The following is a 19,493-nucleotide window of genomic DNA, read 5'->3' as shown; positions in this document are numbered from 1 at the left end:
GTAAGATGTCAAAAGAGAATTGTATTGATATACGTGACAGATTTTTTAAAATTTAAATGAAACATGGGACTTTAAAAAATATTGAAAAATAATCGTCTTTAAAACAATAAACGTACATTAAGCCTGTATTGTGAATATTTGTAACTACAGTCTTGAACTTAAACATTTTGTGTTTAAACTATATACACTTTAAAAAAACCGATGTGTGTTCGGATTTTAAATAAAACTGCCCCTTTATCTAGCACCAGGTTCGAATATTATACCTTAATTATGGCAACTCCACATGGGTCCACAAAAACCATTCAGGACCTTAATTTTCTGAAATAGTCAGACATAAAACAAAGCAGTGACAAGATACACTCATCAAATTCAAAGAAATGAGCAGTGACAAGATTTTTTTTTATGTTACACTTTAACCATTAATTACTTATAAGACATACGTGGATTTTTTATGGGTTTTGGTAGATTTTACGAGAACATTTTTTATACTAATTGAATTAAATAAAATATAACATTAACCCAAAGGGTAAATTTGCCATGACCCAAAGAACTTGCAGGCCGAGGCTACCCCCTGCCCTCTCACTTTATTATAGACTCATTATTTATAATTGAGCACTATTAATTGCTACAACATATGATCCTTAATACATTAACCTCGATAAAACATTTAAATAACTACAATTAGTTATCAGTAGTAATTAAATACATATAGAGATAACCTTCAATTTACATGAAAACGAAAAAATAATATTTCATACAGCATACTTAAAACAACAGAGTTATTTATGGTGAAAGAAAAATCACTTTCTCACTAAATACCACAAAAACAAAATGTAATTAATTCAACCTTTATTTTGTATATACATTACAACTGTCGCAATTCCCTTATCGTTAAAACTCTCAAGACTAATTATAAAAACAATGTTAACGTTTCAAATTATACTATAGCGTTATTATCGTACCCGTACCTTGACAATATTTCCGCCACTTACATATTTTAAACAGAGTAACCATGAAGTATTCCTAATAAAAAAAAATATATATATTTTTTTTTTATATTCCTTATAATTATTTATCATAAATGCTCTCCATCTAAATGACGTAAGGTTTAGACATTTATTTATAATTTTAGTAAAGTAGATATTTAATAACAAATATTGATTTGATAGTTCAAAAATATTTTAGGGATCAAATATTAGATCCAAGAATTTTTTTTAAGTTTTAAAATTGATGACTATTTTGGAACAGTACGATCTGTACGACCTAATAGTTTTTTCTCCACAACAGCTAACAGCATCCATATAATGAAGTATGAATTAATAAGATTGAATTCGTCAAGATAGATGAATATCAAGCAAAGTTTCAAAAAAACAAAGAAAAGAAAATACGTCCCTTGCTGTTAAGTGCAAGCGTAAGAAAATTATCGCTATTACGTTATCGAAATTACTATTTAAAAATAAATATGATAATGTTTTCCGAGAAATTAATTTCTGAATACGTGTAACCGATTAGGATAATTTTATTCGAGTCGTGCATACAGTCACTGAGCAGCTCTTAAATTTATGATACCTTATTTTTGATACCACACAACAGGTATGATATTTTTAAAACAACAAACTTGTGGCTTATAAAATAAATTGTCACGGGTGTTTGTAGTATGATAACTTATGATTAATATGCCTGGGCAAATAAATATTATGGAAAAATATTCCTTAGTATATTACGAAATGATAACAAATTTGGGACTCAGATCGCCCATTTTATATTATTTATAATTTGCCCGACATTTTGATTCCTTTTCAGGGATAGTGATCACTTGAAGAAGAACAGTCAGTATCAATAAGTAATATTTTTTCCAACTACCGCAAAATCTGGATGTGCAAAAAATACCAACTGTGTCTTTGAAGTCGGGTAGTGTATTCAGTGTTATGAGATTTAAAATTTTGGTACGAGAGCTCCCAGGTACTTTATAATTCCCAGCCATGTGCTCACCTCGCCGAGTAATCTTCATAAATTTTGGTCTACACGAACGAAGAGATGTGGATTGTACATGTCGGTAACTCCCTTCATGTAGCATCATACGGCAGGTTGTATCAACTGACACTCTCATCTCGCCTCCTTTTAATCACACGTACAATCTACTGCAACATATTCCTTTTTGTCAGTGGATATTTACAAATTATGTTATTAGAGTTCGCCTGTTGTCAGTTCTTTAGTTAATTTTATTTATTTTTTTGTTTCCTTTCGTAAATTTGGAAAAAAAAATTTACGCAATTTGCATAACGCCTGATTGGAACTTATATTATTTTTTTGCTTTCTACTTTTTATTTATACATAAATAATAATTAATTTTAATATAAATAAACGAAACTCATAAGCTTAAATCATATTTGATTATTGAAAAACATAATTTACGTTAGTATTAAATACATTTTAACTTTAGACTTTAGATATGTTTTTCATCTAAAGTTCAGTCAAAACTTATTCATTAAAGATATTTATTATTTCGTCACTGTAAATTTCCATTACTTGGTTTATAAATTAATCCATAAAAAACTTATTTTACCTTTATTTTCCTATATATTCTTCGAAATATTGGACACGAAAATCATATTACAAAAATATAATCATATGACAAAATATAAAAAATCACGAGTCTTGTCTGTAATGTTCCATCTTGGTTTTATTACTTAACACTAAATTCATAAAAGCCATTAGCTACTTAGGCTAAATTCAAAAAAAGCTTGACTATAAAATTTAAGCTCTATAACATAAGTACAAAAAAGGTTAATTTAAAATCATGAAGAAATAAATGAGTTTGCAAAATTTTTGCATTTTCATATACTTTTTTGAAACTGAGACTAAGTCCAGATAATTAAAGTTACGATTAGTTTCAATATTATAAAACATTCTAATTTTGTTTAAGTTTAAAGTTTTATAAAAGTATGGGTTTATATAATTTTATATTGTTTTTATATTTAAGTTGAAACCTTTATCTTACTTAGCCTTACTTTTTTGCTCTTGTTTTTATTATTAAAAATAACCCCTAAAATAACTCCTACATGGAGATCATAGACAGATCCATTTTTAGGTTATAAAAAAGACATTTTCCCCAAAAAAGGTTCAAATTCATTATCGACTGAAACTTTCAAGACTAATTATTACAACAATGTTAACAATTAGCAGTATACGTGTACGTAATAACGTACCTTTACGTTAACAATAGGTCCGTCATTTCCATATTTTAAAACAGACATACCATGGAGTATACATTAAAAAATTTTTTTTTTGAAAATAACAAAAAAAAATTAATTATTTTACCTACCAATACATATTACATGTATACCAATACAAATATTATAAGATGAGGCTATGGTTTAGTAAAAAAAAAAGTTTATATGAAACATTACTTTGAATATTTTTACTTAATAAAAATACAATGTGAGTCCACGTAGTTACCCTACAAGTAGGAACTTGACATCCTACAACGGACCTTCAAAATGTTCCCGATATATTTTTCGAGAAATTAGTTTCTTAAAACTTTACTAACACGATATGTTGCCACAATAAGGACGGAGCCAAAAATTTTTATCAAATACATTTCGTTTCTTGGCTGCTTTTGATCAAGTTTTCAGTTCACAGTAATACTTTTTATTTCAGTTCGTTGTGTATTTCATTAAAAAAAAAAAAAATATGCGAATCTCCATGGTGATACTCCTTATAATCAAGAATATATGTAAGTTTTTGTTTTTATTTGTAATAGAATTTTTAAAATTTAGGTTTAGTGAGAATTTTTTATGATATTTTAATGCAAACAAGATTTTGAAATTTCCGATGTAACTTGCCAGTGACATTCAAGCCTTTATTATTTAAACATATACCATTTAAACTTTATTAAATATTTGTTACTGGTTATTTGAAAGAGACCTCTATATAATTGTGGTTTTCTTTATTTTGTAATAAGATTCAAAAATATATTTATAGCATTTCTATATTTCAAATTGAATTATAAATTTTTTTTCAGATAATATTAATAATTTATATTTAATTTCAGTGGGAATTTTGACACTTTTCAGTCCTAATTGCGTGACACCACCAATGGAGTGTCCAAACGATAATATTACCTTTTGGTTATACACAAGGTTAGTAAATCATGGTTTAAAAGTTAAAAGTTTCTTTTAATTCCTTCTTGAATATATTTTACAATTAAAGGACTTTAAATCGTTTTAAGGGTTTCAATTTAAATGAGTAGTTCTAGTGTCTTATTATATTTTGTATTTTATTAGAGAAAACAGCAATAATCCCGTGGAATTAAAAGCTATGAAACCTGAATCGATAAAGACAGCACCATGGGTGAAGGGCGCTCCAATTAAAATTCTAATACACGGTTACACAGGACATAAAAATTTTTCACCAAATACGGAAATAAGACCAGGTTTATTTCACAAAAATGCACATTATACGTTATATTTTTTGTAAATTAACATAACATACCTTGGTTATGCAAAATATAATATAATCCAAACTATTTTAAAAATTACGTGTATAATACTTTTAAAAGATTATTAAAAAAAACTCTTCCAATTCTAACATAAATTATACATTTTTTTATACATTTCTTTATAAAAAAACATTTTTATCTTGAAAATATTTAAATCTACTTTCACAGGCCTTACTTTACGGAGCATATTTTATCTTACCAGTCTATACTTGTTAAAACTATTGCTCCACATAAATATAAATAAATTATGGATAATATTCAATTTCTCAATTTTCAGCATACTTAGAGTGTTGTAATTACAACATAATAACCGTTGATTACAATAAAATAGCATTAGAACCCTGTTACATAGAGGCGGCTAGAAATACAGAACTGGTTGGAATGTGTACAGCCCAGTTAATTGACGAGATGGTGACCAATCACGGATTTAGGCTGACTGATTTTCATATCATAGGCTTCAGCCTCGGCGGACAAACCGCTGGTTTTATAGCAAATTACCTCAAAGCGGGAAAATTACCAAGAATATCTGGTAACATAAATTAGATAAGAATGCACTAAAAAGTTCAACGTAGTGATTTGTATTGTTTTTGCTTGAGTTTCACTTATCATAACAATGCCCGTGTAAACAACTTTTTAGCCTTGGATCCCGCTTTGCCCTTGTTTGCAACGATGGATAACAGAAAAAAAATTGACAGCGGTGATGCGGATTTTGTAGACGTACTACATACTAACGCTTTAAGTAAAGGTAAATTGGAAACTTGTGGTCATGCAGACTTTTTCGCTAACGGTGGTTACACTCAACCTGGTTGTATGCAGACAGAAAATCAAAGTAAGTTCACAGATAAATAAAATGCATGTTTATTAGATAGATATCCCACTCATACTCTCTGACCCTCCAGACATAATTAAACATCACCTTATTGACTAAGCAATATCATGAAAATATTACTAAATGCGTCTCTTCACTACTTTTTACTTGAAAAAAAAATTAATGCCTGTCTAAGGTAAATAGCAATTTCTACTTAAAGGAAACAATTGAATACCGCAAGTTTTTGTTCCTTTGTTAAAATCTCGTTGCTGGCGTATTGTGTTCTAAGTAGTTTTTTTTTTAGCAAAATCTGGCTGTGACCACGCCCGCGCACCAATGTACTTCGCAGAATCAATTATAACCAAAACAGGCTTCTACGCAACAAAATGTTTCTCTTTCATAGCATACCTACTTGGATGGTGTGATTTAATTTCATTGAACGAACAAGTTCTCTACGGGGAGTATGGATTGAGAAAGTACGATTTAATGTATTAAATATATTGTTTATTGCTATAATTTTACACTAGGCGTATTTTTGTCATTTCGTCTTTCTTGTGCATAATGTTTCGTTTTTATTTCAGTAACTCGGGCATCTTCTTCTTTCGCACTAACTCTGAACCACCGTTTGCTAAAGGGAAAAGTGTATGAAGTCAATGATAACATAAGATACATTTTTATGGCATCTTTTTAAGTCACAGAACCAAAAAAATTGTTACTTATATTTAAAATATTAGAATAAGAAAAACAACAATCTAGTCGTTTTATTAATTTCTGTTAGTAAGAAAACAACATGTCAACTACTTATGAATGATGGAAAAAATCTTATGTATATTTTGAGTAGAAAAAATAACAAAGTCGAGATATCTAATAACTTTCATAACATCTTCTTTATTGTTGTCTTCTTCTTTGTCTTTGTCTTCTTTATTGAATACATGTTTATTCAGAAGTATTTAAAATACGATGTACGTATTTCGATAATTGCGTACAGTTTTCCTGCTTTTACAGTTCTTCAATATAAACAAATCTACAAATATATTCTGTTTTGATCAATTCCACATAATTTGTAAGCCTACAATTTACTATGTATGTATATAGCCATAACTAGGAGAAAAAATTAATAACTGGACACAATATTTTTTTTATTATATCATATGAAGGCAAAAATTTGTTCCGAGTCGATTTTATCTTGCTGATATAATTTTTTTTAAATAATAAATCTCGGAATCGATTTATATTTAACATTCAAAATACTTAACGAACACAAATTATATGACATGATGTGGACGAGATAATATGACAATAAATGTAAAGATGTTTAATATTAGTACTTAAACGAATACTTAACAACTAATAATAACTTTAATGTATGATTCACTGACAATGTGTTAACGTAACGAAAATCATATCGGTGTACTCCGAGGCTGCAAATAAACCGAGGCATTGACATTCAAAACAAAATGCTACTGACACAAAGTATATGTAAGTAAGAGTCTAATGTACATTTTTAAAGTTATTAGGGAGTAATAATCTAATCGAAACCCACATCTAGCGACTTATACGGCGCACTTTGAAGAATTAGTTGGCAAATACTTAAAAGAACAGATCGTGTGACATCACAGGATCACGGCTACACCTACTTATCTAGTTTGAGAGTTGACAGATTAAGTACAGGGGTATTTTTTGCATTTGCATAATACTTTTTATGACAAATGAGTGATATTATTTTAATTATGTAGCAATTGTAGTAAAATTGAGCTGGCAATGTGGTATTTACACAAAGCTTAAAATTTTAGAGGTTATCATCAATTTGGTAAGGGCGTAATAACAAGTATAGGTTGTTGAAACAATGAAAAATATTGTTTAGTAACAACATTTAGAGATGCTTAAAACATTTTTCTATGTAGGGTGGTTCGTATATTGGACAGTTAAGCGGGGGCACAATTATTATACTATTGTCTTGTCCACATTTAGTAAAAATATAAACTATAGCGAACGTTACTTAAAATTAATGTGTTTGGTTGAAATAAACTGTGATAAATCTTGTTAATTACAAAATTTTGGCTTTACATGGAACTAATCAGAGCTACACATGTCTAGCGGAATTATTACAGCTGTATTTTGTTTGATCAGTGAAGGTGTGAGTCCTAAGTATATTCCTTTCCTTTTGTATTATTTTTTATAACTTCTGGAGCATCATTACATATGAAAAAGTTTATACCTCTTATATTTTCTAAATCCATTTTACTTCTGCAGAAAATTAACTATTGGAAAGCCCGATTTCAATACAAAATCGTTTATAAATTCGTTAGGTATGAACAATTTTTATTTTTATAGTTTCTTTTGTATTGTTGTTGACTACAGAAATATTTTTAATACATTGAATTTTGATATCCTGCTTGCTACTTTTAATTATATTAACATATCTCCTGTCTTTACTGACTGGTTTCAGCTGTGTGTATAGACGCCGGCAGAGGGTTACCACAAAAACTCCTACTCTCATTTGTCAATAGTTACTGCTGGTGGTCGACAGGATGGTGTCTTATGGTTTCAAAATGCGTTAGTTAAGGAATATCTTTTGTCTCCCACTATTATGTAGGTGACCTAAACATTTACACAAATTAAAAGATCCTTCGCAAACAAAACAATTGAAAATCGAGAGAAATACGTACTTGGTCCTATTATTACAGCCTAAGTGTACTTGTAATATTTATATTTCCCTACACCTTAACACACTCCTCTATCTTCTGTGATATTCTGTTCTTTATTTACTTTAAATGGAATACAAGGAATCATATTCTATTCTATTTACTTCATAATTTTAGTTTATATATTAGTAAAATATTTAACTATAAACTAAATATCGTAATCAATAAAAAAATATTTTCACAATATTGAGCCATAGTAATGTATGTATCTTAGCCATCAAATATTTTTAGTGATGCAGTCAACCACAACAATACACAGTCAATTTCCTTATGGCCATCCTCAATTTACGATTGCGAAAGATCCCATCAAATAACCCAACCATTTTTCATAAGACTTAAGGTTCTATAAGAAAAAAACACTATTGAAATAGTTTTAACCTTCCTCTAAACCATAATTTATTTGACTCCTCTAATCTTAGTGATCCGCAACACAATAAAAATAGTTAAAATATATAGTATTATCCATAATATCTCGCTTGTTATACGCGCCTAATAAATAAACTACTACGAAAATACAAATATGTCAGCTTGGAAGATTTTCTATTGTTAAAAAAATAATAATAATAAAAAAAAACTTGAATAAATATTTTAAATACGGAACCATTTGTGACACAGCGCTAACTTAGCAATTGTTTAATGAGATACATTTTGCAACGGGTTATATTAACCAACGTTTATCGTATCCATAGTTCAGGGTCCATGCGCTTGTCATGGTTTTATTGCGAAATAGAAGAATGTTGTTTAATTGATTTTAAAATAAAATGTTCTGTAAAATACAAATTTTGCTAGGTCAGATTTTGAAAAGTATCCTTCTTAAGAGATCGATTAAATTAAATGGCTATATTCGTACAGAATAAAACAACACAAAATATATATTTTGTCACGTATTTAACATACATGAAACATTTACTTTATTCTTTCGTTTCTCTAATGTAAACCAAAGTTATTACGTAATGTATTACGACCCTTATTATGTCTCAAACAGGTATCAGCTATTCGTAACTATTACAATTTCAAACCTGTTAAATATGTTTTGAAACAACAGAATTATGTGTAACAATAACACTATAGCAGTTGAACTCTTTTGGTACAACAAGTATATACTATCTAAACAATCTGTTTATACGATCTCACACTAAGATAAGCTCTGTCGGTTGCCTTCAACCTGCTGATCCGGGTTCGATTTGAATGAAATATTTTGTAGACGGGATCTCAGAATATTATGTAGGGTTGGTGGTGCAAAATCCACTACACGTGAAGAGTTGTGCTGAAGTCAGAGTTGAATATAATTTATTGTCCCATTTTAAATTAAATAGTGGAACAAATTTCAAAATTATATTCAAAATATAAACCAGAAGTCAGTCCGCGATCTAAACGATTTTTTTAATATTTCGAAACAAAGTGTCAGTGTGTTTATATAATCATAAACCGAGATAATGAATAGTTGATAGAATTATATCTTTTACAAATTCTCAACCTAGGTGTGGCATTTTTTTTTGTTAATTAATATGGTGATTGTAACTTTTAACATATCTGTATATAAAAAGATATACAAATATATTAAAAGTATATGAAAAATCTGACTGAAATGAAGCTATGAAATTTTACTGTTCTCAGTATGGTTCAAAGTATATTATTATAAAACATATGTAAATAATTAAATTTTATTATGACTTTACTGCTCCTCCGGAAGCTTCGGCAATGAGTTTCTAATTAGATGTGTCTTGTCTCGCACGTTTCCTGACTAAATTATACTTACTATTTTAAATCAAATATCAAAGAAATTTTTGTAGTGACCAATTGGGAGCAAATCGTGCAAGCTGTATGACATAATCAACTTTTACTGTCTATTATTCCAAAGTTACTTAATATATTGATAAAATGACTCTAACAATTTTAATCGATCCCCAAAAAAAATAAAACAGATCCTAAAATTTTGTTTAAATAAATCGTCATTACATAAATTGCTGTAATTTATTATAATGGACGTCGGATTCGTCATATACATTGTTTTGTAAACCGAAATGTTGTTCTTAAAACCACTTTCGCTGTCAGTAGCCTAGTCGTTAGCGTGGATCACAGACGTGCGAGTGTTCCGCATACAAGAAAACTCACGTGCCAAAAATATTACGATCATAACCATGTTTTTAATGTGATTTATATTTAATGAAATAAGAAGAATATCATACACTTTATTATTAATTTAAAAAAATATTTGTTTACTTTAATTGAATTGTGATTTATATATTTTTTTAAAAATGGTGACAAATACGCAGTGGCTCTTGGTTATTGGAATTACCGCACTACAATTTTCTGGTAAATTATCACAATTTATTAATAACAAAAAAAATATTTATAGAAAATTGTTAAATATTTTCCCAACTTATAATAACTATCGCAATTAACAAAAAAAAATTTAATAACGTATTATTTCGAACAAAATTATAATATTCTAAGGAAGAAAGCAAAATTCACGTTTGCTATATTTTTATGCAAATAATAAATAATGTTACATTTGTTACAAACGTCTTATTGTGATCATCCTTAAAATATTAGTAAAAAAAAATAATAATTAAAAGTCAAGTAAGCCAAGCGTGTCAGTATGCGCGCGCGCACAATGCGCTACTTCCGAGTGGGTTACGTTACAAAACCTCGGCCGACATTTCGTTGCGTAACATTTACTCTCTCAGTGTATCTTTGGTTTTTCCTTAACGTCTTTTAGTCATATGTTATATACAAATATTTATATGACAAAATATTCTACATTTGACGACAACTATATTTTAAATAATCCCAGTGATTTTTTTTCTTGAAATATCTTAAAATTATTAATTAGATCTTAGTTATATTACAACATTACAATTAAATAGATTAAGAAAATTTAGTTCATAAACATAGGTAATATAACGCACATGAAAAATTGTGGAAAAAAGTTATTCTCTTTAGAATTCGGTGAAAACAATATTTTTACACATTTCTTTTAAAATAAAAATAATGACTCCGTGACGGACGCTTATATTAGTTTGTTTGATTCACTTTTTTACAAACGCAGTACATGTAAATCTTTTTTTATGCAAGGGGTTAAACTAAATTAATTTTGGGTTGTTTTAAATTTGTCATATAAAAAATAGCAACGAACGCTGGAAGGCACAAATGTAATTTGTATGTTTATAAATCATATATTCCGTATATTTAACCAACATAAGAAAATATATCGTATATACTCGTAGGTATAAATAACTATGTGGATAATAAAGATATTATCCCACGGAGATTTTCATTGAAATTAATAAAACTCCTGCATATATTGTTAAAATTATTTTCCACCTATTGTTTAGTATTAAGCAATTACTGTTTATTCATTTCCATAACATTTTAATATCAACAAAAAGTCCATGATGCTCCGTCCCAATACTCACGTGTCCGTCACGTTAAATATTGTAACTGTCAAACTTCAGAATACTAATTACAAATGACATTATGTACACTTTACATGCGTTGCAATGTTCGACGAAGTTGCAAGATTCTTTTTTTCTATGACTAATCGCTTGACTACGAAACAGGACACTAATATTTAACTCATTAGATATATTATTAATCGCCCTAACATGTGACAATATTTATGTAATTCTAAAGCTCCTCAATTACGGCACCAAATTTGTTTTAAATTTATTTGGAATGTACAATTTAATGTCTTCATTAATTACTTTTTGACCGATCAAAACATATAAAATAAATAGTCCAGGTAAATCTTATTATATTTTTTTTAAGGTCCTGTAGCTAAAAAACTATATTATTTACTAAATTCGTTACATATAACTACTAGAGTTTAGGTCCAGCTTGAAAGTGAATCTGTAGTGAAAGTAATGAAACTTATCACAGTCTATCATATCATTTAACACCCAAGAATAAAAGATACTTTGTATCAAAGAGGTAAAACATCTACGAAGTTCAAGTTAGGCTGGATGGATGTGAGAAACTGAGCCCTAGTTGTATGAACTTTGTTTTTCGTTAATCTTCTCATCAGGTTTTTATTGTTACGATGACATAATTAAGTAATAAGCATGACTCATTATAATTCTGATTAAATAAACATGTTTAAGAACAGGGATGACATGTAACGGAAGAGACTAAAGGTTGATAAGTTTTCAGAATCCTCAAAATTTCCAGTACAATTAGTAATATAACAGAGAATTATATAATATTTCCTATATTAAATTTGTGATGACCATCCTAACATAAGAATTAATGTTTATGCTAGTATTACGTTATTGTTATCTCAAAGGTATAAATGACTTTCATGCGGTTGAGAGAGTCGGAAGCATTTCCATTCCATCTTTCTCTTTTTTTTCAGTCCAAAGTATAATTCCTTCTCATATTCCTATACTCCTTTAAGTGACAGCACACTAGACACTAATGTACCATCCATTTCAGCCCTTTAAGGTGATCCGTCCGCTCGTTTCTTGTCCTTTAATATACAAAATATTAGCATATTTTTAATGTGAGCATTTTATGTTGGTAAATATATAAATTAGACTTGAAATGATACATCGGAATTTAGCTGTATAGATACTGATTGCATAATCTTGGATACCAATAAAATATATAAAAAAACGATGTGTAAGATTATGTAAAATTAATGAATGCACGCATATTACACAAAATTTAATGCAGATGCCGTAAGGACCTGTGGCAACGCTTCAACGATTTTCTTACATCATTCTATCCAGTACTTTCCAGAAATAATCAGCCTGTATAATATATTCATCACATTTCACTTCGTTACTTTATGCTAGGTATATGTCATACTTATAATTTTAAATATAAAAAGGCTGAGTGCAGATTGCTTATTTTAAATGCACTGTTTTATGAAGAAAATTCGGAATTCTTTTTCCTTTGGACATATATATATACATATCTGAGAAACATTTCCTTAAAAGTATTCTGAATCAATACAGAAAAATAACCATATTAAAATATTTCTTGAAATCCTTGGTAATTTGATTACGTTGGTAATGCCAGTTTTTTTTGTATAAAAATCCAAGTCAAAATTTTCCAATCTATCCGTGTTGGAATACAAAAAACATATCACACGTCTATAATATTTTTTGTTATCATACGGCGCTTCCGGATGTAATAGTTATAATTATTATTAATGTATTATGAAACACCGTGTCTTATATTAATATCTATGCACGCAGTCACCTTGATGGCCAATGTTAAGCAATACGAGGCCGGTCTTTACAACCTGTACTCGATTGCAAAGTTATTTAGAACTGGTATTATTAGTATAATTTACGTTTAGTAAAATAACTTTAACTGTAATTTTGGACGGTTTAAATTTTTAACTGCTTTTGTATACATGATTGACACTTGTTCAAAACATATTCAAGTGCCTTGTATGGTCGCAACTTAGACCGATATATATGAGTGTGTTTGTGTGTGTGTTCGTATAATATCATTATCATTACCAAGTAAGAGATCCAATACTTATTTATTATATTTTTACCATTTCCCACAAGTGCTCCTATAATCTTGTAATATTTAAAATTCTGCTAAAACGGATATTTCTTTCACGTTGCGATTGTGTACGAACCAAGAACTTTTTATTTTACGGTCACAGAACCTCAATTATAACAAAAGAACGTGATTACTTAAACACATAGGTTTTTTGCTTGTAAATGCAATGCGAGCAATGTGAAATACCTGTGCAATATTTGCATTGAAAATGTGCCCAAATGATAACATCCACAGATACCTCATAGATAAATAATGTTTATTATAGAAATATATTAGACTGCACTTTTCATTCGACCTCTTTACAGATTAAAAAAGTAATCTTAATGGTATAACTACAAATGTATGTGATGTCGTGGATATGTATTAAAAAAAATGTGTTAATTACCATTAAACAGAAATTAAGAATGCTAATCTCTTAAAAGATTACCTTAATATAACAAAATTATGATAAAGATTTCAAGATATTTTGTATCAATCAATCAAACAAACTAATTTATCTATGACTTAACTTTTGATTTTAAAGTTCTTGTACACCTTAACTATCCATTTCTTTTTAAATAAAAATTTACATATCAATTGTAACAAATTATTAAATAATTTGTTGATAACACCTCTAATTATGACATTCATGTCTGACAGACCAATATTGTTCATAGAGGTTCTCAAGAAAATCAGTCCCAGTTCCCATAGATTGTTAAAGATATGTTCTTGATGTAATATTCGTTGTTTGGTTGTATGATACATTTTTTTTGTCAAGACTAAATTTGTTAAAGCTCTTACATAATATATTATTACTTATTAATGGAGAATTAATTATATTATAAAAATTTTAATGTTTGACCAAACTAAGTTTAAATATTTACAGCGTTCCATATGCAGGAACAAAATTTTGTGAAGGACGAGCAGAGAAAAAAACCTCAATCTGTACGAGATCTATTGAAGACAGGTTCCTGCATACCAGCCCCATACAGATGTCCACATCCTAAAATGCAATATTATTTATACACCAGGTAATTCACCCAGATTTACTAACTCCATTGCCCTGATTTTCTACGTTTTGAAATCTAGTTCCATGATCACATGAAAAAAACACGAAACTTTTCAACGATTTAACCTAAAAAAATATTTTAACGCTGTCCAATACTTATAATTTTTTACTTGTTTTTTTTAATCGTGAATGTGAGCAGTAAATTTTATTAACATATATGCATATTCCATTGAAGGTCAATATTTTTTCTAGAACGACTCAAGAGAAGGGAGAATTATTAAATACACTCGACAATGAGTCTTTAACACGCTCAAGATTCAATACAAAACACCCAACCAAGGTGGTAGTCCATGGATTTGGAGGGGGTAGAAATCTGTCACCCAGCACTGATATGAGGAATGCTTACTTTGCAAGAGGAAACTATAACATAATAATTGTGGATTACGGATCCCTCGTCAAGGAACCTTGTCTCAGTCAGGTTAAATCATATATTAAAGCCTTTTTTTGTACGGGAAGCAATTATATATAAAGGTCGAGTTTAAATTTTTTGCGGTTGTCTAAGTAGGTCTGGTAATTTATCGACAGAAAGGTATTTTTTATGATACATATTCATTTACATAATAAATATTCAAGGTTTCAGTTTATTATGAATATTTATCAAATAAATATTTACAATCTTAAAACACAGTTTTAGTAGAAATTAATATATATATTGTACAATATGGTTTAACGTTAGTAACTTATTAAAGCGTGACATTACCCCCTGTCTACAAGAAATTCCTTTGCAATGACCAATAAATCCGTCGGCTTTCCGAAGTGCCAAATATCCAAATATTATCATGCTTTCAGATAGAATGGGCCCCTCGGTTTGCAGCCACGTGTATTACTCAGTTAGTGGAGTATCTTCAGTACCACCCAAAAAAAGCTGTGCCTCCAGAAAAGATCCACACAATCGGCTACAGCGTCGGAGCTCATATCCTCGGCCTCGTTGCCAACCATTTATCTGAGGGAAAACTCGGCAGAATTACTGGTATGAGTTGTTATCTTATAGTCTACATTACATTTGTTTTATTCAGGAACAGTCCATTTTACCTTCTGTGAAGCGTGAACAAGTAAAACAGATAAACAAGACTTTTAAGATAAAGAGTTACTCGTAAGCAGAAAAATAAACAATTATTCGATAACTTTTTTTATCTCTTTGTTAACATTTAATATCCTTTTAGTTTTCATTCACATAGTATTTCTAAAGTTAATAGGCATGACGAAAACATTGCCCGATGTATTTTGCAATAGATAGTTTACGATCTATAATTAAGAATATTGTACTTATAGACGGTTTCGTAATATATTTCTAAATGGGTTTACATTACTATACACTCTTGATGGTAAACATTGCTGTTTGCAGAAATTATAGTTCAAAACAAGACCACTAATTATATGTATAACAGTTTATTTATAATAACGAAATAAAAGAAGTTAGTGCTAAAATAAAAAACGTACGCTGTCATAAGATAATAATGTCTTCAACATACGACACCTGTTTTAAAATGGGGACAAGGTGAAAACGAAATGCGGAGTTTGAATTTTTTTGATTAAAAAAGATTTCTCGTCGATAAATATTTATATGTAATAGTGTCAATGATAATCTCGACCGTGTGATGTTCTATATTACAAATTTTAAATCATAAAATATGTGTGAAGGATAAGTAAATGTGATATAGAAATATGTCGTCAAAAGAATTGTCAACTCTCACTTGTTATCTAACATAACTGCAACGCAGCGAAATTATTATCTTTCTATTATTATAAGTAAGAAAGTGTTTAAAGGTAACGGTGTTTATGTAAGGACATACATTATATCAAAGATTTCTATTTTGTAAAATAACAGTTTTTTTTTCTTATTTCGTAGTCCAAGTATTTTATAAGTATGTAAGTAATTTTATAGCCCAATGTAAATTCCTATATTCCAGGTCTTGATCCAACCATTTTCTTCTACATGGGGAACAATAGGTCCCGTGACCTTGACTACACGGATGCCCATTTTGTAGATATTTTACACACAGGAGCAGGAATACTTGGTCAATGGGGCCCAAACGGTCATGCAGATTTTTACGTCAATGGCGGATCAAGCCAACCTGGATGCGCCCATGATACTATTTTTCGTACGTAATTTTCTAAATATACTGCCATCTACTGTTTTATATTAGTTTTGGATTAAAATGACAACTACCTAAATTACCTAACTGATGAAATTGTTTGAATACTTGCTAAGAGTATAAAAAGCGCTACCTTTTTTATGGACTAAAGTCGAATTACTTTTAATGAAGTTCCGCTTCATCGCTAGATGGCGCTTTCACACACAATTCAAAGTTTAAAAGATGTCTCTGGTAAAATTTTGATTGAGACAACGAGTGCATTATTAAAAGAAAAAAAAATTCAACTACCTACACTACCTAACTGATAAAATTGTTTGAATACTTGCTAAGAGTATAAAAAGCGCCACCTTTGTATTTATGGAGTAAAGTACAATTATTTCTAATGAAGTTGCGCTTTGTCGCAAGATGGCGCTTTCCAAAAATTCAAAGAATTAAAGATGTCGCTCGTAATATTTCAAATGAGACGATAATTGTATCATTAAAAGAAAAAATACTTTCAGAAACTTTGTCCTGTGATCACACGAAAGTAACCCCATACTTCATAGAATCAATTACTAGTCCAGTTGGTTTTTGGGCAGGGCCTTGTCCCAACTTATTTTCGTATCTGATTGGATGGTGTGAGCCAAAAGATACTCAATATGTTCTCATGGGTGAACACGTCACACATAAGTAAGTTCTAGATACTCTAAATCAAAGAAAATATAAATATATAATAAATAGGGACCCCTTAAACCTACACCTGGGTCGCAAGTCCCAATTAATAGCTGTCTCAAAATTATGTTCTTATACTTCTAGACTTTACGTCCGGTTGCGGTGGGATTTTAAAGATTTAAAATTTTGTCCGAATCATTAACTTATTTTATTATCATTGTGTAACAGGCCAATACACTAACTCTTATAATCATATAGTCTCTTATTTTAATATTATTACAATAATATATTATTATCTTCAAATACTTTTTATAAAATTGACAGCCACGTGCTTTTGAAATAAATTTAGACCAAATGACACTCATGGCTCAAGCTACTATATTTATTTGATGATAAAATCTTTTCACGTTCTTTCAGAGCTCGAGGAGTTTACTATGTGACCACAAACGCTAATCCTCCCTACGCTAGAGGATTCCCTGGAAAGAACAGGAAATTGAGATCCATCTCACCTTATAGTTGATTGAAAAGAAATATTCAATATTTAATAATGATTTCGTTCCATTACACGATTCTAAGTTGTATTCGGTCTAAGTAACAATAACATCCTACTGATTTAAGTCATTTCTTTCAAAATAAGAATGTAAAAATAAATTTTTGTAACAACTTTCTTATTTAATGTTATATCAAATAACCAATCAATATAATGTGATGTTACGAGATATTGTCATAATCAAAAGTGAATAGAATATTATATGTATATAAAAATAAAAATAGGCTTTAGGTCCTACCTCATATTTTATTAAAATAATGCTAATATGAATATTTTTAACGTGATCACTCAGCTGTTTCATTACAATTATCATTGTAAAAAATATATGAAATTTTATTGCTTTAAAAAAATTATGACCTCATGACGTAATTTACGAACACGATGTATTTATTAAAATTATTATGTCCTGAAAATTTTTTTACCATATTAAGAAAGATAATGGATAATGGAAAAAGAATTTTAAGAGAGACAATTAAATATGTATGTATATTATTTTAATTATATTAGATTTGAATTTCTAAACTTACCTGAGGATCTCCAACATTTGTCTGTTGTGTTGCTCAATAGGTTTCACTCAGTAATAAATTGCCATTTCGTTTGTAACTAAGTTAAGTTAAGTTAGCATAGTAACATGGTGTGATTTATTTATTAATTTCAATAGAATATAAATATATATTAAGTAATTATATGTTCTTTATTTATATTGAAATCTCGAAAATTCTTTTCAATTCATCTACCACTCGGCGAAGAAGATATCTCAATGGTTGAATTAATGTATCGTTTATGTTAGTGATATAAATAAAACAATGTACATTTTTAAACATGTATTAGGGAAGGTATTTAGGGAGACTTTTGTTTTTTTAACAAATACCTATTTAAAGTTATTTAAACATTAACATATGGATGTTTTCAATGAAAATCGTTGACAATTTTAGTTGAAAACTAAACTTCGAATGCCTTCAATCGATTACGGAAAATGGTCGTGAGTCTCAAAACTTACTTTAATTACTTGACACCATTAACTCAACATAATTAACGAAAATATTACAATTATAGAACTTTTTCTAAGATACAAACAATTAATATTAAGAAAAATTATTCATTCGCTGTATTTATGCGGATTAAATTATTTATTATATTATCATTTACTTTCATACTGATCTTAATTTTAACCCGTAATTTGAACTATTTATGGACTTAATTAAACCTTATATCTACTGAACAGAACAAAAAGTTTAATGTCTTTGTTGTTATAGATGAATTACTAAAAATCTAGAGGTGGCAATTAACACATTCTTAATGTAAGTAGGCCTGTTTGGAACTTGCCGCGGTTGCTATGGCAACGATAAATAAACAATATATTCACCCAAGTAACGATTATTTTAGAAAATATTTAATATATATATACAAATTTAATAGCTTAATGTACAACGTTCCATCTAAAGCAAACCGAATTTACTAGTTTTTGTATTAAAAAAAAACCCTTAACTATAAAAAAATATATAAATTATAATTATTCACCGAGCGTTTGTTTTAATTTATGTCGGCTGTTGCAATGAAAATATTCTCCAAATTTTTTGTATAACAAAGACGATACAGGTCGTTACTTATTCA

At 28.9% G+C, this 19,493-nt stretch overlaps 2 protein-coding genes across 2 annotated transcripts; both read left to right on the top strand.

The window, feature by feature from the left end:
- The first annotated feature begins 1,484 nt into the window (after positions 1-1,484).
- LOC116768835 (inactive pancreatic lipase-related protein 1-like) lies at positions 1,485-6,066 on the top strand. The gene is made up of 9 exons (XM_032659678.2): positions 1,485-1,593; positions 1,804-1,911; positions 3,661-3,736; positions 4,055-4,142; positions 4,287-4,435; positions 4,779-5,030; positions 5,139-5,330; positions 5,614-5,785; positions 5,891-6,066. The coding sequence occupies exons 3-9, from the start codon at positions 3,694-3,696 to the stop codon at positions 5,955-5,957; spliced, it is 963 nt and encodes a 320-aa protein (XP_032515569.2). The 5' UTR covers positions 1,485-1,593; positions 1,804-1,911; positions 3,661-3,693; the 3' UTR covers positions 5,958-6,066.
- Positions 6,067-10,091: 4,025 nt separating this feature from the next.
- LOC116768606 (pancreatic lipase-related protein 2-like) lies at positions 10,092-18,565 on the top strand. The gene is made up of 7 exons (XM_061527193.1): positions 10,092-10,330; positions 14,400-14,544; positions 14,775-15,000; positions 15,372-15,552; positions 16,493-16,684; positions 17,179-17,347; positions 17,747-18,565. Exons 1-7 carry the CDS (start codon positions 10,273-10,275, stop codon positions 17,847-17,849), a joined length of 1,074 nt encoding a protein of 357 aa, XP_061383177.1. The 5' UTR covers positions 10,092-10,272; the 3' UTR covers positions 17,850-18,565.
- Positions 18,566-19,493: the final 928 nt, after the last annotated feature.

The sequence above is a fragment of the Danaus plexippus genome, chromosome 4 (genome assembly GCF_018135715.1).
Source record: "Danaus plexippus chromosome 4, MEX_DaPlex, whole genome shotgun sequence".
Lineage (NCBI taxonomy): Eukaryota > Metazoa > Arthropoda > Insecta > Lepidoptera > Nymphalidae > Danaus > Danaus plexippus.
Note: the sequence above shows the minus strand (reverse complement) of the source record. Positions and strands in the feature narration are given on the sequence as shown.

What these genes read in the sequence shown, in the direction of transcription:
- LOC116768835 (XM_032659678.2), top strand. Translation starts at nt 3,694, where the DNA reads ATGCGAATCTCCATGGTGATACTCCTTATAATCAAGAATATAT. An exon ending in AAAATTACCAAGAATATCTG is followed by an intron (nt 5,031 to 5,138) that starts GTAACATAAATT and finishes ACAACTTTTTAG; the next exon opens with CCTTGGATCCCGCTTTGCCC. An exon ending in TATGCAGACAGAAAATCAAA is followed by an intron (nt 5,331 to 5,613) that starts GTAAGTTCACAG and finishes TTTTTTTTTTAG; the next exon opens with CAAAATCTGGCTGTGACCAC.
- LOC116768606 (XM_061527193.1), top strand. Translation starts at nt 10,273, where the DNA reads ATGGTGACAAATACGCAGTGGCTCTTGGTTATTGGAATTACCGCACTA. An exon ending in AAAACTCGGCAGAATTACTG is followed by an intron (nt 15,553 to 16,492) that starts GTATGAGTTGTT and finishes CCTATATTCCAG; the next exon opens with GTCTTGATCCAACCATTTTC. An exon ending in GGTGAACACGTCACACATAA is followed by an intron (nt 17,348 to 17,746) that starts GTAAGTTCTAGA and finishes ACGTTCTTTCAG; the next exon opens with AGCTCGAGGAGTTTACTATG.